This window comes from Thunnus albacares, chromosome 10, assembly GCF_914725855.1.
Source record: "Thunnus albacares chromosome 10, fThuAlb1.1, whole genome shotgun sequence".
NCBI lineage: Eukaryota > Metazoa > Chordata > Actinopteri > Scombriformes > Scombridae > Thunnus > Thunnus albacares.
The window spans coordinates 29,924,863-29,946,214 of NC_058115.1; the positions used below are offsets into that span (position 1 = coordinate 29,924,863).

General features: G+C 41.6%; 2 protein-coding genes across 6 annotated transcripts in view; one reads left to right on the forward strand and one right to left on the reverse strand.

Annotated features, from left to right (window-relative positions):
* elp1 (elongator acetyltransferase complex subunit 1) lies at positions 1-12,745 on the reverse strand. 3 transcript variants are annotated; one of them, XM_044363387.1, is made up of 36 exons: positions 12,633-12,745; positions 11,413-11,614; positions 11,070-11,222; positions 10,831-10,912; positions 10,294-10,374; positions 10,053-10,138; positions 9,778-9,968; positions 9,418-9,541; positions 9,187-9,280; positions 8,548-8,778; positions 8,285-8,455; positions 7,866-7,944; positions 7,420-7,575; positions 7,214-7,320; positions 6,885-6,988; positions 6,658-6,711; positions 6,392-6,497; positions 6,156-6,271; positions 5,965-6,038; positions 5,625-5,703; positions 5,356-5,435; positions 5,115-5,252; positions 4,853-4,938; positions 4,560-4,708; positions 3,689-3,812; positions 3,348-3,445; positions 3,025-3,226; positions 2,836-2,897; positions 2,551-2,613; positions 2,273-2,333; positions 2,038-2,151; positions 1,170-1,269; positions 850-977; positions 484-635; positions 277-373; positions 1-89 (listed from the first exon to the last, which is right to left on the reverse strand). In XM_044363387.1, the coding sequence occupies exons 2-36, from the start codon at positions 11,560-11,562 to the stop codon at positions 22-24; spliced, it is 3,960 nt and encodes a 1,319-aa protein (XP_044219322.1). In that variant the 5' UTR covers positions 11,563-11,614; positions 12,633-12,745; the 3' UTR covers positions 1-21. The 3 variants fall into 3 exon arrangements, with proteins under 3 accessions (XP_044219322.1, XP_044219321.1, XP_044219320.1); XM_044363386.1 differs by having other exon boundaries at positions 5,625-5,706; positions 5,968-6,038; positions 11,413-11,625; XM_044363385.1 differs by having other exon boundaries at positions 11,413-11,625.
* A 1,359-nt stretch (positions 12,746-14,104) lies between these two features.
* The window catches only part of arhgef37 (Rho guanine nucleotide exchange factor (GEF) 37), a 31,494-nt gene continuing 24,246 nt past the window's right edge, over positions 14,105-21,352 (forward strand). For all 3 annotated transcript variants that reach the window (XM_044363699.1, XM_044363701.1, XM_044363700.1), the window contains exons 1-2: positions 14,105-14,212; positions 15,376-15,465. The gene's annotated coding sequence lies outside the window, so the exon portion shown is untranslated. The remainder of the gene's footprint in view (positions 14,213-15,375; positions 15,466-21,352) is intronic.

A 21,352-nucleotide genomic window follows, 5' to 3' on the forward strand; every position in this document is an offset into this window, starting at 1 on the left:
AAACATTAAAACAAAACTAATTTACTTAAGAACAGTGAGCTTCCACTTCACACCGTTTCTCATCTTTGGTGCCGTCGGGACCTCAGCATCTAGGAAGAAACAAATGATGAGACGATAGTGGAAAAAGAAAAAACTCCTGAAAATGAATTTCCTACTGACTGTTACATGTGTTTGCTCACATGTGGCAAAGATCAGTCATGCATTGATTCAAACAGTGAGCAAACAGGTCAACATAATGAAATATAAACATATTTTAACACCACACAGCCTGCTAACCTTGTTGTGGAGCTACAGGTTTCTGCTGCTGCTGCTGCTGCTGCTGCTGCTGGAAAGAAGCCATGATGCTGTTTGCAGTTGAATTTGGCCCAGTGAGCTGAAGAGGAACCAGACGACGGTTAAACAAAAAAAAATTGAGCATTAGATAAAAACATGTGAAATAGCAGATTACTGTGAGTATATTATTAAATATGACATCATAGTTACCGGGGTTTGGTTGTTTTGCAGGCCTTCCGGCCAAACCTCAGGAACGGCTGCCTCCATCATCTGCAGAGCCTCTTCATACGCCAGCTGAAGCTTCTCAGCCTGTCTGTCAAACTGGAAGAGCACGAGGGCCTTCAGCAGGTTGTGAACTTCCTCTGTAAGAGAGAGGTCGAGAAAAAAAGTGAGGCATTATCGCTGTGAGCTACAGAAATCTGCTCTGAGAAGGAAATAAAAATAGTTCAAATAGCTCAGATTGTGTGAATGCCGTTTCTCCAAAATAAGACCACATTTCCCATCATCCCTGGCTGCTTCCTGTCTTTTTACTGCAGTCTCCATAGTGTACATTACTTTGATGAACTGTGTACGTACCTCTCATCTTGTCCACAGTGGTGATGATCTCACTCAGAGCGTACATCAGAGCTCTGTCCTCCATCGGACTTCCTTCCTTCAGACTCAGCTTCTTCCTCTCGGCCTTCCGCCGGTTCTTCGATGATCTCCTGCAGACCGAGCGTTCACATCAAACCAGTATTAAATTAAATCAGGATAAATTATGTTATATGCAACATGGGATAGAGACTGATTGGCCTGTTTGCATTATTATTATTCCATATTTGTGCTGAAACTGCAGTCCTGGCAGCAAAAATATAAAAACAATTTATGTGTTTATGTTGTGAGTGTGTTTGTCTTACGAGGAGATGCGGGAGTTACTCTGGGAGTATTTGGAGCCGGTCATCACACTGCTGGCTTCAGAGTAAAGCTCAGCGTCAGGACAGTCTGGACCGTCCTCATCTGATGGAAAAGACAGATTTACAGTAAATGCAGGTTGTCATGGTGATTTTAAGTAAAGAATATAAACATAATCTTTATACTCTTTAGCAGGTATAAAGCTGTAAACACTGGTCTCTTAAAACAAACTGCAAGTTACTAACGGAGGATTGTAATATACCATATTTTGGAGAAAATGTGATTTGATACTAAAATTAAATACTAAAGATAATAAAAATAACAATAAAGCTCTTCTACTCGGTGCTGTGAAAGCATCCTAACTGCTCAGGACTGTAGAGCCCTACAGAGACTGATCTGAATGATTTGTCAGCTGAGTGAAGTTCTCTCTCTGCAGGACTTAACCAGCAGGTGCAGATCCAGGTCTAGTAGGATTACGATGCTCATCGCCTCGGCAACAGACTATTGTAGCTTCTGCACTCTGACAAATGTCTCTGTAGCCACGAGTCCAACACAGAGAGACAAAGAAACAGCTTCTCTCCTCTTGTCTATCACATCACCCTCTGTACATATCTTCTGGTATAGTTTGCTTTAAAATTGTGACATGTACATTTCTACATATATATATTTTTTATTTTAGTCTTTCTCCTTCTCTACCCTTTTAGTAGAGCCTTAATTGACTATGCAACACTAAATTTCACTACCCATATTGCTTGTGGGTGTGACAAATAAAACATTTGAGTTCTTGAATCCATAAAAAGATCAAGAGTTGACATACAATCAAATATACTGGATCAGATGCTACATGTCCTGTTTATTCTGACTTCTTCTCACCCAGCATGTTCAGTCTGGCCTTCTCTTTCTGCTCTCGGACCACAGCCAGCCGGGTTCTGTGTCGTGTGAACGTCACGACCTGAGTCTCCAGGAAGACGGTCTGAGCGCTGACGGCTGACGAAAGACGACATCACAAGACGTTATCACAAGACAAAAGTTTCTGTTTGTTTGAATCCTCATTTAATCTCAAATAAGAATAAATAGCTGAAGAAGAGTGAGTGTGAACTGTCCTCACCGTCCAACAGAGCAGGTTTCAGGTTGGTTTCAGTGATGTCCTGCCTGTTGTGCATGTAAATCTGAAGCAGACAAAGAAAATCTCATATGAGCTTCATGTAAATCATAAAGAAGAACATAGAAGACGGTGCTCTAGTTGAAGTATGTTTTGTTACACGTTTTGAAATGTGCTTCATTTTTATGTTAAACGCTTTATCACATTCTACAAATTGGTAACAGCACCAAAATAAAATAAAAGCAAAAAAAAAAAAAAAAAGGATGGTCATTTAATTTACTGACCAATCGGAGCGCCTCCTCCCAGACTGCACCAGTGATCAGAGCCAAGATGGCCTCCTCGCAGTCCTGTTGAAGATAGAAACATTCAGACCTTCAGCTTCCACAGGCTGCTGCAGATGTTTTATTATACAAACAAATGTGTGCGTCAATAAATTCAATACAGTTAATGCACAGAATTTTCTCTGTGGTCTGTTTGTGGATTATTTTAACTGAAATCAAACCCTCGAAATGTCTGTTTTGACATTTATCTGTTTGGTTTTACTCAGGTGACAAACAGTGAAAACTTACTTTGGCGTACTGATCCAACAGCAGAGCAGCTTCTGAGAACCGCCGCTGTTCAGTCAGCTTCTCTACAAGAGAGGGAAACAGTCAATTATAGGTTTTAAAGGGAAAGTAATCCCGTGTCTAACAGGCTCACCGCTATCTGTCTGTCTGACCTGTGTCTGTCTCTGTCTGACTACCTGTTGTCATGGTTACCTGCCAGGTCTCTGGCCAGCAGAGCTAACTGGTCTGGCGGCAGCGGCATTTGCTGAGCGACACAGATGGCGTTTCTCCAACTGGAGCTGCTGGCGAACGCCTGCAGGGCGCTGGCTGGCTCGCCGCATCGCCATAGCAACAGGCCGGCCTGCTCTGCCTGTTGCTGCTCCACCAGGTGCTCGGCATAGGCGCAGCTCAGAGCCTAGAGGTCGAAGGTGGGAAAGTATAGGAGGTCAAAGTCAGGTGACGATGTTCTGTAATCACGAGCGACTTCTAAGAAGTAACTTTGGGTTGAGCGGACGCAGCTGTGTTTGTGTCTGTACCTTGTAGTGAGCTTTGTCTGCCGCGTACAGTCGTAGAGCTTCACTGTAGAGTTTCTGCTCCTTCACCAGCTGCACAGCCTCGGGGAAATGTTCCTGTCCTGGATATAAAAACACAAGAGATCAGGTTGTGTTTTGAAGACTCTGAAAAGCACAATAATCTCATTTACTACTTATTTTGTCTTCACTTCACATCTGTTTTGTGAAAGGATCGAGAGAAAGATCAGATTTTTGACACAAAGCTGTATGAGGAATGATTATTATGTTTGGAAAACAGCCGAGTCCTGCAACTGGAAGATCTTCCAGACAAACAGTGTCGAGCTGTCAGAGATATTTCGACTGACCGCACTTGCTGAGGTGAAGCAGGGCCTTCCTGTAGCGTTTCAGGTGTTTGTCGATGGTGTAGCGTTGGTAGTTCGGCTCCAGGCTCTTCAGCATGTTTAAAAAGGGAAGGTACTCTTTGGGGTCCTGCAGAGATCGTGGACAATAATTAACAGACATAAAGAGATAACATGCTGTCTAATTCATCCACAAATCACGGCTTAATCATCAGAGTGATTAAAAGAAGACGTTGGTGTTTTTGAATATTTGGCTTCCTGGAGTGTTTTAGAAATCCTTGTAAAAAAATATGATTTGCTGTTAATTTGAACAAATTACATGTTAATGCTTATTAATTTGATATCATCTCAGTGTACTTTAATGGCTTGTTTGTGTTTCCCGCAGACACAGAACAAAATCCCCCAATAAGATCAGTAAAGATGTAAGCCAAAAACTGAAAACTAACACACAACAAAAACTTATTTCTTTTCTCCCGTCAGAGCTTATTATTTAATTTGATTTAACAGAATCTTTCTGTGAACGTTAACATATTAATAAGGAAGTTTTTGATATATTTGGTAACTTAAATGCATCTTGTTTCATTTTGGCTCCATCTGTGGTGCTTTGGTGCATAAGTCTGAATATTAATGAGGACAAAATGTTTTGCCATTAAAGCTTCTAGCAGGATATGGAGGTTATAAATATTACAGGTGGTTTGTGAAAAGAAATAGCTGGATGTCAACTTGTGTCCACTTTAAACCATTAACTGGGTTCAGTAACGACCTCATTAGGATAACTGATCATGAGGATTTCTCTTTTTATCTTTGCTTTAAAGCACTTTGTGATGACGTTGCGTGAAGTGAAGATGTTTCCCCCTCTTCCTCCGCTGTCTCGTACCTTCTGGGATTTCTCAGCCACCATGAGCACGAGGTCGAAGTCGTACGTTCCCAGAGAGTGTTCGTACAGGTCGTTGACGTTGACGAGAAAGAGGAGGTACTTCAGCGCCTCTTCGGCACTCACAGCGTTGGGAACTTCAGGAGGGTTCTCTGGATAAATACAAACACACAGTATAATATACAAAGAGAAAGCTCACTTCTACTCACAATATCTGCTGCTCTGTGTGTGTGTTATCATAGCTGAGTGAATGGCTGCAGGTCTGCAGGTCATCAGCGTGTTTCAGATGTTCTCACCTCGAAGTTCATGGACTTTCTGCAGAGCGATCTCAAGTTCAGGAACCGTCTTCTTCACATGAGTCGTCAGTATAGACAGACAGAACCTGGACAGACAATATGATGATGCTTTTAAATCATATTACTGCACTATCTACTGTTATATTAATATTCATATATACAGTTAATGCTAATTCATCTGTTTTGTATCTGTGTCATCTGTTTTCAAGCCAAAAATAACATGTCAGAATATGTTTAAAGAATAAAACACAGTATCACTGACTTGTTTGGATCCATGGATTCCATGGCGCTCCGTAAAGCATCACACACCACGTCCACCTTCTTCTGCCCAGTGGCAGGCTGGGGCTGGACCGGGCTGCTCTCAGGACGAGGGTACATGGTGCTGGTCGTATCCTCCTCCCTGAGTACCAAAGGACAAACATTTATAGTCTTAACAAGTAAAATACCAGTTAAACAAGAGTCGTTTTTGGTTTTATTGTGTGATAAACAACTACGACTCTTACTTGAGCTCAGTGAGGAAGAGGTTGATGTGGTTGATGGAGTTGAGTTGTGTGATGAAGGTCACTATGTTCTCCAGGAAAATCTGCAGGAGGAGACAGATCCCAAACAGCACATGATATGGTTTGGTTTTACTTTTTATTTATATATGCACTGGTAAAGATCACAGACAGCAGCTTGACAGAAATCCAGTCTGCAAAATGATGATTACCATAATTATTACTTCTGACAAGAAAATAAGATACTTGCGCTACATGTTAAACCTTGTTCGTACCTTTGGGTTGTGGTCATAAATAAGGTTCAGGTTGATCCTCAGCTTCCTCATGCAGTCAAAAGCTTCTTTGAATCTCAAACTGAAAAAAAACAAACAACAAGTAAAGTTTAATTTACTCCAAAGAGTATGGTGCATTTTCCCCACTTTTGCTCTCTCTCAGCTTGCAGTCTCAATGTTACAAAGATTATGCTTCAGTACATCAGTTTGATGTAGATAAGGTCAGTGTTGGCCTGTAGGACTGTTTGTCACCAAGATTTTGGCTACATTTGATAATTATGTGACTCTCAACATATGTTGTTAAAAATAAGCAGGTGATATGATGGAAAAATATCAAACTCACCAATCCAACCACTTCCTGAGCTGAGCCAGCACCAGCGCTCGATGATGTACGGTCTCCAAGTTCCCACGCGGCATCTGGACATACACACACCAAAATAAATCTTGGTCTATTCATTTTATGTACACGCAGTAATAGACGATCACATTTGTTGTGCTGTCGTGGTTTTTATACTGGAAGTGTGTTAAGCTGACCTGCAGAATCACTCTGGTGTCTTGCGGCACCACAGTGACGATCCTGGATCCTCTCTCCACCCGCCGCAGCGTCTCGTCGTTCTCACCTCCGTCTGAGGCCAAAGCTGCCTGTAGAGCTGCGGGGTCAAAGGTCATACAACTCAGCTGCGACACCATCCTCACTACTCATTGCATGCATCTGTTTTGTGACAGGGACTGATTCCCACTCTGGGGTTTGTTAATGTACGTGTCCATACCTTTGACGCTGAGCGTGCTCAGTTGGAGGCAGCGGCAGGTGTGGGAGTGTGTGGTGATGATGAGGAAGTCGTTGCAAACAGCGAAGGAGGAAACATTAGAGGCGAGCTGAGTGAGAAGCAGATATAAACAAATAGGAACATGGTAAAGATGAATATTTGCTGATCTGTCCAAACTCAGACCACAAAGTTATGTTATTACGTCAAATTACATCAACATTTTACAAAAGCAGATTGCTGCTTTTCACTGGATACAGTTGACAGCATACCTCTGTGTCTCCAGCATACAGGTGGGATCTGTCCGTCAGACCGAGCAGATACTCCTGTAGACAAAAGACACATTCAAGCCTGCACACAATGATTCACTTATAATGAGAGTCATGGCACATTTATTAGAGATCAGTCATTATCACCAGGTGTCCCTTGCAGATAGTGCTTTTACTTTCTGAATTCATTGTTTTAATAAGTCTCTAGTATGCAGGTGATGTGTTTCTACCTCTCCGCTGATTCTGCAGAGGGCCGTCTGAACGCAAGGAACAGGAAAGTTGATGGTGCATCCGCTGAAGTCACGCCAATCCTCTACTGACGGCTCAGGACCGTCTACACAGAAAAAAAACAAAACAAGGTAAACTGATGCATTTTACATGCATATATAGTGACTTTCTCCTCAGCTATAAAAGCAGCTGGATCAACATGCGTTCAGAAAAATAAAACTGGGAAAAAAATGGTGGAAAAGCCATCAAAGCACATACCTGCTACAAAATCTATTAATATTAGCATTCAAACACTTAATTCAGCAGCAGAAGAAGAGTGTTGCTAACTGACCATAGAGCAGTTTCCTTATCTGTCCGTCCTCCAGCTGTAGCGCCACAGTGCCGGTCTGGGAGCAGTGAACCATACTGACCACAACACCGGCCACTTCTACCTCAGACCTGAGGCGTAAAAACAAACAGCTGAGTCCTGATTTCAAACACGGATGCTGAATGATTCAGTTAAATCATAAGATTTGTCAGAACACATATGCCGCTGACCTGACAGAGAGGGTGTCAGTGGCGTCCTGAGCGGGGCGGAGCAGCAGCAGCGTGGAGGAGGTCGGCAGCAGACCGGAACTCACGCCCACAAACAGCTCGTCGTCCAGCCACAGCAGCTGCCGCAGGGCCAGAGGCTCCTCCTGGAGAACCGCGACTCTGCAGGAGGAAGAGAGGCAGCGGGAGAGAAACAAAGTAAACAATGAAAAAATAATTGACATTAAAACGACTTCTAGCATCATTACCCGTGAGCTGAATGCCAGTGAGTCTACCTTCACGAGACGACGGTTATTTGCAGTGACATTCAACACAATGCTATTTATTAAAGCTGCCATGACAGCGATTAATTAGGTGAATTTCACAGAGTGAATCAGCTGTAATACTGCAGGAATCAGACAGCCAAGTGTGTATCAGCCAGAAACAGCAGCACTGCAGGTTGTTGTTGTTACCTGAGGGTTTTCTGGAGGACCAGGGGACTAGACACAGTCCTGAATCCATCTGCTGTTTTCTCAGGCTGTTCTCCTGAACCTGGAACAACACAGAAAGGTTTGTGGGTGAAATAAAGAGGATCAGAAAATGATTTATACTGACTACAAGCAGGCACACTTTGTTTTTTAAGCTGACAAATGCCAAAGATAAAAGCTAAATGTCATGATGAACGGAAAGACACAAGAAGACAAAATAAAAAACATACAATAAAAGCCAAACTTTGGACCCAAACTGGCCAAAACCCACTAAATAAGATTATTTGACATGGACAAATGAGCTAAAATAAACAAAAAATGTTGGGTTTGAACTCATCATTCAACTAATTTAACTGCATTCATTCTAATGACTGCATTATTATACAAAGCAATGTATAACCCACCTTGGCCGTAGACTGAGATGTTTCCATCAGCGGTGAATGCTGACAGCTGATTGGTGCGCTGAGGTTTGCAGAGGAAGGTCACCTGGTTGACCGGTGAGGTCAACTGGAGCTCGAACGAACACATGGGAGGAGGAACCACGCACTGCCTGAAGGTCGTCACCAGGATTTTTTCTGAGGGGGAGTTAAGACAAATATTAACGAAGCCCGTCACGGCAGAATCGTCCCTCAGTTGCTTCTCCCTCTCGTCTCATTGGTCCTCACACCTCCATCAATCACAGCCACGTTGGCGTTGTCGGCAGCATCCAGCCCGGGGCTCCTGTCCGTCGTCCAGCCCCAGTCGTAGCTGACGCTGGTCCAGCTGCGGGTCACCACGTGGAGCCGTAGGGGGCGCTCAGGATCCCAGCAGACGCAGACCGGAGCCTTCTGAGGGTCTCTGCCGAACTCCAGGCTCTGCTTCAGATACCAGTGGTAGTTCCCCACCGACCACAGCTGGACTGCAGACAGAAGCAGACAAGTTTAAAGTGAATTCAGCACAAACAGGAACACAAACCTGACCTCGATAAACATTTTATTTATTCCAGAAAACGTCTCTCATAACCATGTTTCTGGAATTTAACACTTTCTGTTGCCTGAATTTTGCATCTCACATTCACTACATTTACATGAAATGCAAGACAATATTTTGGATAATTTATCATGCAAATTATCCGGTTAGCTTAATCTGAATTAGATCATAGTTGGTGTCAGCATAATTCATTTAAACCCCCATGTATCCTGTACAATCCTTCTTACTTTTATACTTTACATGTCACTCCTAGTCGTAATATAATTTAAAAAAAGACACTGTGGCAGACATCAATCAATGTTTCTATGCTCTGCAGCTAAACTTCGGCTTAACTTACTGTAAGTGTTGACCTGTCCATCCTCCCCAGCAGTCATATCCTCCAACCAAACAGCTAACACAGTGGAGTCATTGTTCCACAGCAGCTCCTTCACCTGAAACACACACATCAATCAAATAATCTGATAACATAAACTGCATGATTGATCACTGCCATGCTGACATAGTGATAATCAGAAGTATTTTGTTTTGTTCAGTATGTCTTCTGTGCTTCAGATTTAGCTGAACATGCCTTTGCTTGGTCTTTGCTGAAGGGCAGAGTGAAGTCTCCATGCAGCAGTCCGTTCTTCTCCATGAACACCACGCTGTGTTTGTTAGGATGACGCTGAGTGCTCGCTATCAGGCTGCCCGATGGTCTGAAACACCAGGACGAGGTTTAACACGGATTCACATTTCTTATACACACTCAACAGAGTCAGCCCAGAGCGTCCAGCATACAGCAAACTGCTAACGCTGCTTATTTTTAATGTGACTGATTATTTATTCATGAAAGAAACCAGAGTCTCTCCAACATTCATACAATTTTTTTTCAAGTAAAAAAGAGCAGAAACTGAAGATAACAAAAAGAAAATTGCTTTAAGAGCTCTCGTACTTCCAGCAGAGCGCCTGCTCCAGGCCGTTGACAGGCTCACTGGTGGCCTGCAAAACACCCTCTCTGTTCCAGACCCGGACCTTCCTGGCTCCAGTCTGAGGACAGACGGCGCTGACGGCAAACAGCTGACCATCACCCCGCCACGTCACCCGGGGCCTGCGATCGTCCCAGACTGCAGCCGGCTGAACCTCCTGTGGGTACATTTAGGATGTTTTCATATAAGACAAATATTTCATAAACCTTTTAGACGTTTTGATACTTTGAAGAACACTGACCTGGTTCTTCCTCTGTGCTGCCTGTTTCCCCTCTGAACCGTGGAACTGAGTCTCCTTCTTCCCCCAACCCACCGTGATGAACTTTCCTGCAATACGCACAAGATAGATGACAAGTTTTATACAAATATTATCATTCAACCATAACACAGATATTTCTAGAATCCATGAATCATCTTGTGACCCTCTATAGGTCTTGAACCTTAGGTTGGGAACCGTTAATCTGAACAGAGTCATTTGGTACCTTCACCAAAGTCGTCCTGGTGGATTCCAACCTCAGTGATCGGCTCAAAGTCTTTGGTCATCATGATGACCGTTTCCTGACCTGCAAGCACAGATTATTAAGATTTATTCATTTGTAACACTGTTTAATGTTTTGTTAGAAATGAGAAGAGAAACATTTATCCATCAGTCAGGTTATATGTTAGAGAGCAAGAATGTGTTTGACCATCGTAATGTTACATAAGACACGGAAACTTGTTCATCTTTGACGGTTTCCAAAAGATGTGGTGCTACCTTAAAATATCTCCACTACCAACGACTACCTCTGCTTTATAATCACCCAGCTCACTGTGAAGACCAGCTTCTCCTCCATCTTTAAAGGTAACAACTTTCTAAATGTTTATAAAACTGGACTGAGTAGGTGCTGGTCTTGATCCCACTAATAAGACAAGACTAAACTTAGAGATAATCTGTCACTACAACTGAGAGACAGCAGTTTAAACAGCGATTTAACATTTTTATGAATAACGTGCTTTTGACAGTTGTATAAGATACTGACCAGTGGTGAGAACGACGAGTTCTTCATCAGGACTCCAGCTCATCGAGGTCAAACCGCTGTCAACACTGCCGACACACTCTAACTGTGAAACAGAACCAAACACATTTAGTGAGGAACCTGAACCTTCCTCTGCCCCTGATCCCAACCTTTGTAACCCTAAACCAACTTTCAAACAGCCCTTAGAGGAAGTGACAACAAGAGAAAATGTGTTTACTTTCTGACTTTTCTGTGCTACCGACCTGGCAGGTGTTGAGGTTGAAGAGGACGACATCACCGCTGGCTGTGGCTAAACACGCTGACTCAAGTTCTGCCAAGTCCTGCAGTCCAACCACCAAACCAGAGCCGTCCTCCGGGAGGAAACCATCCGCTGTCAGCGAGGCCTCGCTCACCACCTGCAGAACACAACAGAGAGTCGATACGGAGTGAGCAGACTTTCACCTCCACATCTAGTGTCTAACTATTCTTTTTACACATTTAAATTCTAAACTTTAACATCAGAAAGCTAAAATGAGCTGGTGTAAAATGGGCTGGCTGTTCAAATAAACTCCATCGCCTCCTGAGGCTGAGAAACAGTCAGCTTACCTGCCCAGTCCGAGGGTCGAACTCTGTGATGGAGTACTGAGAGGCAACTAGCAGCGAACTAGTGTCGCCCCGTACGGAGAAACACTGCGGGGAGCCCGGACCCTGCAGCTCCGAGCTCCTCAGGCTCTTCAGCAGCTTTAGGTTCCTCATTGCACCTCAGGACTGAGGGAAAACACACCGCGCCTCAGTCTGGTCCCAAAGACTGCAAATGACCTGCAACAGCAAAAAGTAAAACATTTCAACAAACCACTGACAGATAGATCTGGTGATTTATCAGAAACTGGTGACTGTAACATGGTGAAATGGCTTCAATGTTGTATTTTCTTGGATGAAAATTACATTTCACTGTAAATGAACTTCACTGACAGCAAATGCTTAGTCATCTTTTTCCTTGAGTGAAATATTTTCAAAAAGCACCGACAGCCATTCCTTAACTATTATATTATCTGCAATATTAAGGTATTCAGTCAAAAATAACTGGACAGTGGACTTTGGCCTTGCCCTGTTGTGGAGGATTTTGGACTTAATGTCTGACATGCAAAACCTTCCAAAGAAATTAAATAAAGTTAACAGATAATTTTAACAATTTATCGAGTAAACCAACAAGTGTTGGCTTCGATTATAATCTCAGTACCATGACTATCAGGCTGAACAGTTACAAAACATCACTGGACTCGGAAAATACTGCATGTTTCATCACGTTGGTGCTAATACAGGTGCTGAGTTACAGTAGTCCATTATCGGACACAACCCTGCCCGACACTGTTCTTTTAACAATTTAGATGACAACGCCTTTATGAGGTTAGTTAACGACTTATAACCAAGTTAACCAATATAATTAGAATTAACAGTTACATAGACAATTTTATGATTTCTTGAGCCGTTAACGTTACATTGAACCGTTAACCACTTCACTGAGCCTCGTCTCAGTGCTCCTCACAAGAATCAGAGACAAAAATCAATCCACCGAAAGTCAGACACAAATTATAATACAACATAACATCGTAGCTTTACAATACTTTGACAGTGTAAATAGTTTGTTAACAGTTTTATGGAAACTGATGGTTTTAGCAATGAGGAGAGTTAAGTTACAGCGTGTCCGAAAATGGAACTAGGTATATTAGCTTACCTTTAAACTATAAGGAACGACATGATATTAAGCGACAAGAATTCAACAAACCAAACAGAATATAACTGATGTGAAACTTATAAAAACCTACCGAGGAGAAACAGCTTGAAGTAATAAAATCTGTTAAGTATCCAGCATCAACAACACAACAACATGCATGTGGCGCTGTGACCTCTGACTCAGGTACGCGACGGTAACGGCGGTGTCGCCCCCTGCAGGCGTGGAGTCAACACACAGCAAATTATTTTAGATAATAAATATTTAGATAATAAATATTATCTTTTTAATTGAACTGGTAATAATTTTTGGTAAATTTCATATAGAAGAAATAAAATGTTCCAGAAAGAAAACCTAACATTACCTATTTTCTTTCTTTTACTTAGCAGTAATGTTACTGTCTGGATCAGGGGAGGACTTTACCAGTAATCAAGGTATGTCACTGCCTGGGGCCCCAATTAAAAGGGTCCCAGACAGCTATAGCTTTATTATGATGTTTAGATATGAAAAATATTGAATTATGTTACTATTCTAGCTAATTGTACCCCGAAATAACTTACAAAAGCCCCCAAAACCACATTAAAAAATTCTATCTATCTATCTATCTATCTATCTATCTATCTATCTATCTATCTATCTATCTATCTATCTATCTATATCTATATGTATCTATATATGTATATTATTAATAATAATAGCACTTAATAGCACTTTTAAAGAAGTTACAAAGTGCTTTACATGTTCATCTGTACATATATTATATACCTCTGAAAACTCACTTCATAGTTCCAGTCTTATCATATTATATACAAATGACTAGCTTCATGTTTATATTAATCTTTTTTTTTTCTACAGGTGTTTTGTTAAAGTTATACTATGCAGGATTTGTCAGTTGGCCCCTCCTCTCAAGTGAGAGCAAAGCCGTGGATCAGAGAAATAAAACGTTATTTTCTGATTGTTTCATGGTGGTGACGTTCTGAAGCACAAATAAACACGTTCACACCTCCACACAACCCTGCAGGTGGGTGCCGCATTGCCGGATATTGTGTGAATGCGGAGCTTCATCCTGTCTGCTGTGGCCTCTCTGCTCTGCATGTGTGTAGCTCAACTCTGCCCTCAGTCAAGTAGACACACAGACCTGCAGCTCTTCATACATCCATGACACAGAGACAGAGAGCAGAGCAGAGGAGAAAGACGGAGACAATATTGTAACCTGGTCACTACCCAAGTCCTGACCTCATACCCTGTGCGTTATTGACTGGAGGCTACACACCCACTGCCCAAAGGTTGACACCCAGAAGCGTCCAAACACAGCAAAATAATAAGAAAATAAGAAAATACAGGCAGAGGGCAAGTCTCTGCAGATACATACAGCCACACACTTCTAGTGGGTGTGGGTCATAAGTAATGATAGAGAGGGATTCCTTTTGTATTAGTCTACGTAATATACCTTTCAATCGGATTTTACTCTGAAAACAAAACGGACGTTGTTGCTTTTTTAAAGCTTTTATTTTGTACGGTAGAGACCGGACGTCATGGTGGTTTGTTGTTGTCGCGAGATTTACAGGCTGCTGACTGACAACAGGTGAACGAGAGTTCAGCATCAGAAACACAGAGCCCACTTAAGACATCTCAGCGGGATTTAATACGCGATGAGAGGACGGTAACGGCGAGGTAAACATTTCATTACATTTCTCTGTCATTCTGTGTGTCTTTATCCAAACACACGACAGCAGACAGACGCATTATTCACCAACCTTAAACCAAACGAGGGTTTGGGCTTTTTGTTTATCCCGCTCTGCGGCAGTTTGCTAACGAGACTCTGTTAAAAACCCTCAGCGGTCATTTCTACCGACTGATGGAGCTTTAAGTGAAGAAAATGCGTAAATACATTTTAAAAATCAGTGTTTGTTTCTGTCTCTATCTCCTCTCATTCATAATGAGGCAGATGCTGTTTTGGCTGGTGTCATTTTTATAGCTAATTATCCCCAGAAGATGATATTATGCTGTCAGGTAAAGTGTTAATTACAGCAGAGACTGTGACAAACTAATCATCTATTTTATGATGGATAATTAGAAGATTTTTGGAGAATTATATATTTTAATTACATCAGTAGCTTGAGGGTTAAATGGCATTCCTTTAATATGTCCACCTGTTGCGCTTGGAGCTAATATTATTTAGCACATATTTCACAAAAATTTCTCACATACAATCTTGATTATGTAATATTAATTGGTGATTATACTTTGACGTGAACATATTTTTAAATATATTTGCAAATGTTAACCTTTAACAGGTAACTCCAGTAGAGACGCAATGATTAGTTGATTAGTCGATCGTCTGATTTTGATAATCAGTTCGTTGTTTTGTCATCTTTTTAAGATTTTTAAGCTTCTTAAATGTGAATGTTTTCTGGTCATCTATGAAAGAAAACGGAGTATTTTTGGGTTGTGGACTAACAAGACAAAACAGGATATTTAAGGTTGCATTTTGAGCTTTAGGAGACGGTGATAAACGTGTTTCATCACTTCCTGACATTTTATAAAGGAAACAACTATTTGATTACTTGAGAAAATAATCAACAGATTAACCGATAAGGAACATAAACGTCAGTTGCAGCTCTAGTCATGTATAATGTATGAGGCAACTATGGTGACTGTCCTTAAACCATTTTCTTGTCAGATGTAAAATGGGACAGACAGGAAAGCCGCCTGTAAAGATTCCTGAGGGATAGTCGGTGGTTGTTTGAAGCGGACAGAGATAAACACACTGTATACTTGTGAAAAATGTTGTTTAGTCTGTCTGAGTTGGTTTATTTCACTTCTCCAGTGATTAGGAAGCCGAGCTTGCCACAATGTTTCCTCCTCCTGCTGCAACAGATGTCCTGAGTGGAACTACACCGAGAGAAGAAACCTAACGCATACAGGTAATATTATCATTTATGATCAGTTTATCATCACTGTAGGAATCTTGGTGGATGTACACATAACTTCTTACTTTCAGTTTCTCCCTTAGTGAGAGAAAGATGTGGCCGGCTTACTGGTTCACCACAGAGGTATTGTATGTGGTAGAGGTCAGGGCTCTGTGCGGGCCAGTCAAGTTCTCACACACAAAAGTGGAATAACAGTTATTGACCTCTGTATACAGATGCATTGTCAAGTTGAAACAGGAAAGAGACTTCCCCAAACTGTTGCCACAAAGTTAGTAACAGTCTTAAATGGATTTCCTTTAAGTAGAAGTCATGAAAAACAGACCAAAAGTGCACCAATGCACCGCTTTTAGCTGTATGATGCATCTAACCTGTACATTATGGATACAGAACTGTCTGATAACTTGTCATTATGTCTTCATTTAAGTCAGTGCACCAAACTTCTGTCCAGTAAACAGGCAGCTTTTGAGTGTGGAACAAGTCAAATGAGGCAGCATGAACTTTCCTCACTATTGTTCAGACCAAAGAAAACAAAGTGAAGTCGTGATGACACCCTTAATCCTCTGTCACTCACAGTCATCCTAAAATAATTCCTCTCTTGCTCTGACTAACGCTGCAGCAACCTGAGAGGGGAAGATGTTTAATGCTGACGGAGCAGACAGGATGCGATCGTCACTGTTCTCATTTTAAGCTTTGTCACCTTTTCTCAGCCGTTTGTCACCGCAGCAACGGCACGTCAGCACGGGTTGACGGCAGGCTTGCAACTTCAAGTTCAGCAAATGATGAGTTATTTACGTCAGGACTCCAGCGTTAAAGAAGAGCATGTTCTGTAGCAGCTGTAATTTGAATCGGTCTGTGGTAGATTACAACAATTATGAACATGCTTGATACCATGTAATAACATACCAACAAAGTCAAGCTTCCTTTATGTGAAGACTCGACACACAGAGTCAGAAACTGGTCCAACCCTGCAATTACAAGAAACATAGTTCTACATTTAGCCTTCGAGTAAAGTCATCACTCCACCCACCTCTGACTCCACCTTTAGTTTCTATTTCTGGAGTCACCTTCCCGCTCCAGTCATAACATCAGTCACCTACTGTCTTCTCACTCACAAACTTTCCTTCCAAGAACCACTTGACATGTGACACTTGAACAAGATTTGTACAAATCATTTATGGGAAAATGCACCCATCTTGCCATCTTGTCTAAATCACAGATTATATTTGTTTGCATGTGTTCCACGGACACAAAATCATGAATCAAAACTTCCAAGATCTTTTTTAAAAACTTTGAATCAGTGTTTTGCTCTCAAGTGCCAGCACTGGCTCGACAAACGTAGACCGCAACTAACAGACATGAACGAAATCTGTCCGTCTAACAACAAGGAACCCTTGTGTTGCTTCTGATCATCCTTTTCTTATTACCTCAAGGACACCAGTGTTTCTGGTGCTGTTTGTCCGTCTGTAGTGAGCAGGATATTTCAGAAACATGTTGACAGATTCAATAATCATTTCTTGACCTACAAGGATAGGGTATTCTTAAAGGACAGGTTCACAGTTTTTCAAGTCTGTCTTAAAACAGTAGTTGAAATAGTTTTTTCCTGTTATAATCATTCCTCCTGTTCATACTGGCTATTAGAAGAACCCTCCATAATGCATAAAGTGTTGGGGGCAAAAAATCCACAAGCTTCCTTCCTTGCGTAAATGTATTTAAAAGATTATCTGAAGCTAATATGAAGCTTCATGTTACATGGGGGGGCAGTGCAGGAGAACCCGAATGCAGGCACACAGAGGTGAGGAGACACGGTAGGACAAAGTATTTATTACAAGGAGGGGGGAGGATGGGATGCAGGCCAGGGGAAGCTCGGGTTGGTAGCTGGGAACTAGGCTGCAGCAAAAGGAGGTTGGGACAGAGGTAAGCAGGTCGGGAGCAGGATCTGTGGAATGGGGATCGAGGGCAGGGAAGGAGGGCTGACGAGACGAGACAAGGATTGGAGCCAGAGCAGACGGGATGGTGCAGAGGCTTCGATCTGGCAAGGCTGAGTATAAGTGGAGGTCTTGATTATGGAACAGGTTGTAGCTGGTGATGCTCTGCTCTGACTTCAGCAGACCTGAGATGTATATTCCTGTAATCAGGTTTAGTGAAAACTCTGAGTTTGTTCACCCTGAGATGAGGGAAACTCTGTGTTTTCACTTCCAGAAAAAGAGGTAAAACTCAGGGTCAGTTGCCATGGTAACTGACTCTGTGAAGCAAACCTGCTGGCAGGTTTTCTCCAACAAACTCTGAGTTTCTCTCTGTCTCCTCCCTTGTACAGAACCAGATATGCTGTTTCATTTCCTCATTCATTCAGTCTGTATCAAAGCGCTTATTGAAGTGCATTCATTTGCAAAGGTTTACTGTATGTCAGAATCAACATCCTGGTTATTAGTTTGTTACTCAAGGACTATATTTGACTATATGTGGTAGTCAGTCAGTTCTGCCCTCACATCCAAATATTAAACAGCCTGAATTCATCCTCAGCTCAGAATAAAATCTGTGCATATCCTCGTTTTTGCGAGCGGAAGTTTTTTATAACACTGACATCTGTGGACATTGACCAGAGGTTGTTAAAACAATCCTGCACTGAAATGTTTATTGCACATAATGTGTAATGTTTAGACAGATAAGATCAATGAATAATGATCTTTATCACTCATGATCTGATTGGTTGCACTTATGCAACATTCCTATCATAGTTTTCATTGCATTGTTGAAATAGTTCAAATAAAGTCACTGAAAAACCGTCAAAAATCCAAATAGACGTCTAAACATTAAAGCATTAATATCTTTACCTCCATCGGATTAAAACGGAGGCTCTGTCTTTTATATACTTGTTGCCATTGTGAATTGTAATATCAGAGCTCCGTTAATGATGACTTTTTTCATTCACCATACACACGCTTAACTCAGAGTGAACATAACTCAGAGCTGATTGAACCGACTCTGATCAGCTGCTCTGGAACTAAAAACTCAAGAGTTTTTCATGTCACGGTTCATCAACTCAGAGTTCAGGGTTAAGCTCAGAGCTTGTTAAACCTGCTTTCTGGAATAAACCTTCACTCACACAAACACACAGGGAGAGAGAGAGAGAGAGAGCGACTGGGGAATCGTAACAGGTAGGGAGACACATGAATCATGACAATTCAGCCGTCCAAATAAGTCAAATCAAGTAGGTATCTTTCAACATTACAATCGGTTTTTGTTACTATACTTCCACCGCAACTCGACAGGGAAACACAAAGAGGGAATTTGATGCTAAAAAGACTGTAAATGTGGCAAATGTCCACTCGCTGAAGCCTCATATAAGCTTCAGACAAACCTTTAAATGCATTTTTTGCTCAAAATAACTGTGTGGACTTCATCACTTACATTGAAAGCACATTTAAATGGGGTCTTTTAACAGCCAGTATGAACAGGAGGAATGATTACAGTGAGGAAAACCTCTTTCACTGTTCATATGGACACCTGATTGTTGTTTTAAGACACACCTGAAAAATTGTGAACCTATCCTTTGATTTATATCCGCATACAGATAGAAATTAAACTTTGTCCTCCATTGTCACTGACAAAAAGCATAAAGCATTCAGAGGTTTTTTGCTGTCTGGACTGTGGTTTGCCTCTCCGACTGCTCTCAAGGAATGTTTTTCTTCTTGGAAATAAAGGTTTTGGTTCTCCAGAAGATGTTTTGATCTTTGCTGTCCCATATGTTTCTCATGTGAGTGTTGGACAAATGCCTGATGAAAGCCACGTTGCAGAAACCTTATTTTCGTGCAACAACACACCCTAAGCCGTCATCATGATCAACACAAGTCAGCTGGTAAAAGAATCCCGTCCTGCAGCATTCCTCACTGTCATACCAATCTGATGAACCCAGATTAGCCGCTACCTTCCTGCCTCCCTCATTCCACACTCACCATGTCTGACTGCAATGAAGTACTTCATTGTCTCGGGTCGGGTTCGTGCTCACGTCATGTTCTCAGGGTTTATAGGCACATGCTGAGATGGCCATTTAAGTCTGTGTTTTTTTTTCTGTTTTATTACCATTTACTATTATTTTAAAGACAGAAATGGTGAACAAATGTTCTGTTGAATCGTCTGAAGTAAGCGGCAACCTATGGGACTGAAAAATTAAGCCAATGCGGAAGTGCCAAAAACTGCAGTTCCTCGAATGGCCATTTTAGGCTCCAAAAGTGAGTCAATCCCCCCCAGACCCCCATGTTAAAATGCCCAAATTTACAGTAGAAATAAACATGTTTACAGCCTGGTACAAAAAATGGTTTTGGTCTCTGTAGCTAATTTTCCCTTTCATGACAACTGTACGGAAGGTGAATGCATTTAATTTTTATTAAGCCGTGAAGTTGTGCATAATTATGTGCATAAAACATTGCCGTTTTGAGTGACAGGGCGCTAGCTGCTAGTTCGCTTGTTTCAGCAACCAGGCTTCATTCGGCCGGCCTCAGCTCCACCTCTTTGCCCGTTTCGGATTAGCCAGGAGTTAGGTGGAGTCTAACCAAGATGCCAAGATGGCGATGGTGACCTTTAGCTTCAAAACCGCTCCTCAGAAACCAGTAGGTGATGTCACGGTGGCTACATTCATATTTTTTTTACAGTCTATGGTCTGAAGGTAAAGAAAACTGTATAGGAAAATAGAATAATTGAGAAGATTGACAGATGAATCAATAATGAAAATACTCTGAATTATATCTGTCAGAATCGTGCAGGTCCTCAGTGACATCCAGACCCTGGATTAGAGATGTTGTGGTTTGAATCAACACTGTTTTGTCAGTTGTTATCCTGGATTGATGGAGAGTTTGCTCGTCCAGTTTTGACACTAACCAGCTCTTCCAGTAATAAAACATCTAAAGCCTAAAGGAAGATGACAACGGTAAAACTGAAAGACGTGATGATGATGATGATGATGATGGCATCCTGTCTGTTCTGTCAACATTAAAACCTCAAACCTGTTCTTGGATTTGCAGCTGCATTTCCTGTCTGAACGATATCAAACAACAGATTTCCTGCTTTGAGGGAAGGTTTATTGTGAGAGATGACAGGTTGATCTTGTGATGGTATGACGGGGCCATACCAGAGGAAACCACCGAAGCTGAATGAAACAATAAGATCCTCTTACTGTCTCTTGAAGATTAAACTTTCTTTGGACCTGCTTTCCAACTTGTCAGTGGATATTCTGTAGTGCTACCATGATGATATTCAACAATCAAATAGGAGCAAGCCAGAAATATCAGCCTTACACCTTTTTAAACCAATAAGTCTCTCTGCTTTTTGTATGTGATAATATCAAATTATTAAAGTAAATTATTAAAGTAATCTTTATTTATATAGTATCTTACAAAAGAGAAGCTGTGTATGATAAGTGTACACAGAAAGGAGATGAACCCTCGGTGGCATCAAGCCATCGTTTCGTTTTTTGATATCCACTAGTGTGTTTATAGTCACGCTAGCAGCTGGTTGGAGATGTCGGCCTGCTGCCGTGAAATTCTCATGGTAATATTCACGGTGCCCAGAGGAAAGAAATATCTCAACATCTAACAGATGGGTTGGCACTAAATTATGTGCAGATGTCCATGGTTCATAGAGCATGAATCCTGATGACTTCTGTGATTATGTGACTTTTCCTCTAGCATCACCCTGAGGTTGACATTTTGGTTTTTAAGTGTAATATTTCAATAAATATTGGACAGATTGACATGGCATTGCATACAGACATCCATGATCCCCCTCAGGATGAAATAGTATAACTTTGGTGATCCCTTAGCTTTCCATGTAGCACCATCATCAGGTCAAAATCTCTTAAAAAAAAATATTTTGTTTTTTGACCAAA

What these genes read in the sequence shown, in the direction of transcription:
- elp1 (XM_044363387.1), bottom strand. Translation starts at nt 11,562, where the DNA reads ATGAGGAACCTAAAGCTGCTGAAGAGCCTGAGGAGCTCGGAGCTGCAG. An exon ending in TCAGCAAAGACCAAGCAAAG is followed by an intron (nt 9,281 to 9,417) that starts GCATGTTCAGCT and finishes TGTGTGTTTCAG; the next exon opens with GTGAAGGAGCTGCTGTGGAA. An exon ending in CGTGGCTGTGATTGATGGAG is followed by an intron (nt 8,456 to 8,547) that starts GTGTGAGGACCA and finishes ACTCCCCCTCAG; the next exon opens with AAAAAATCCTGGTGACGACC.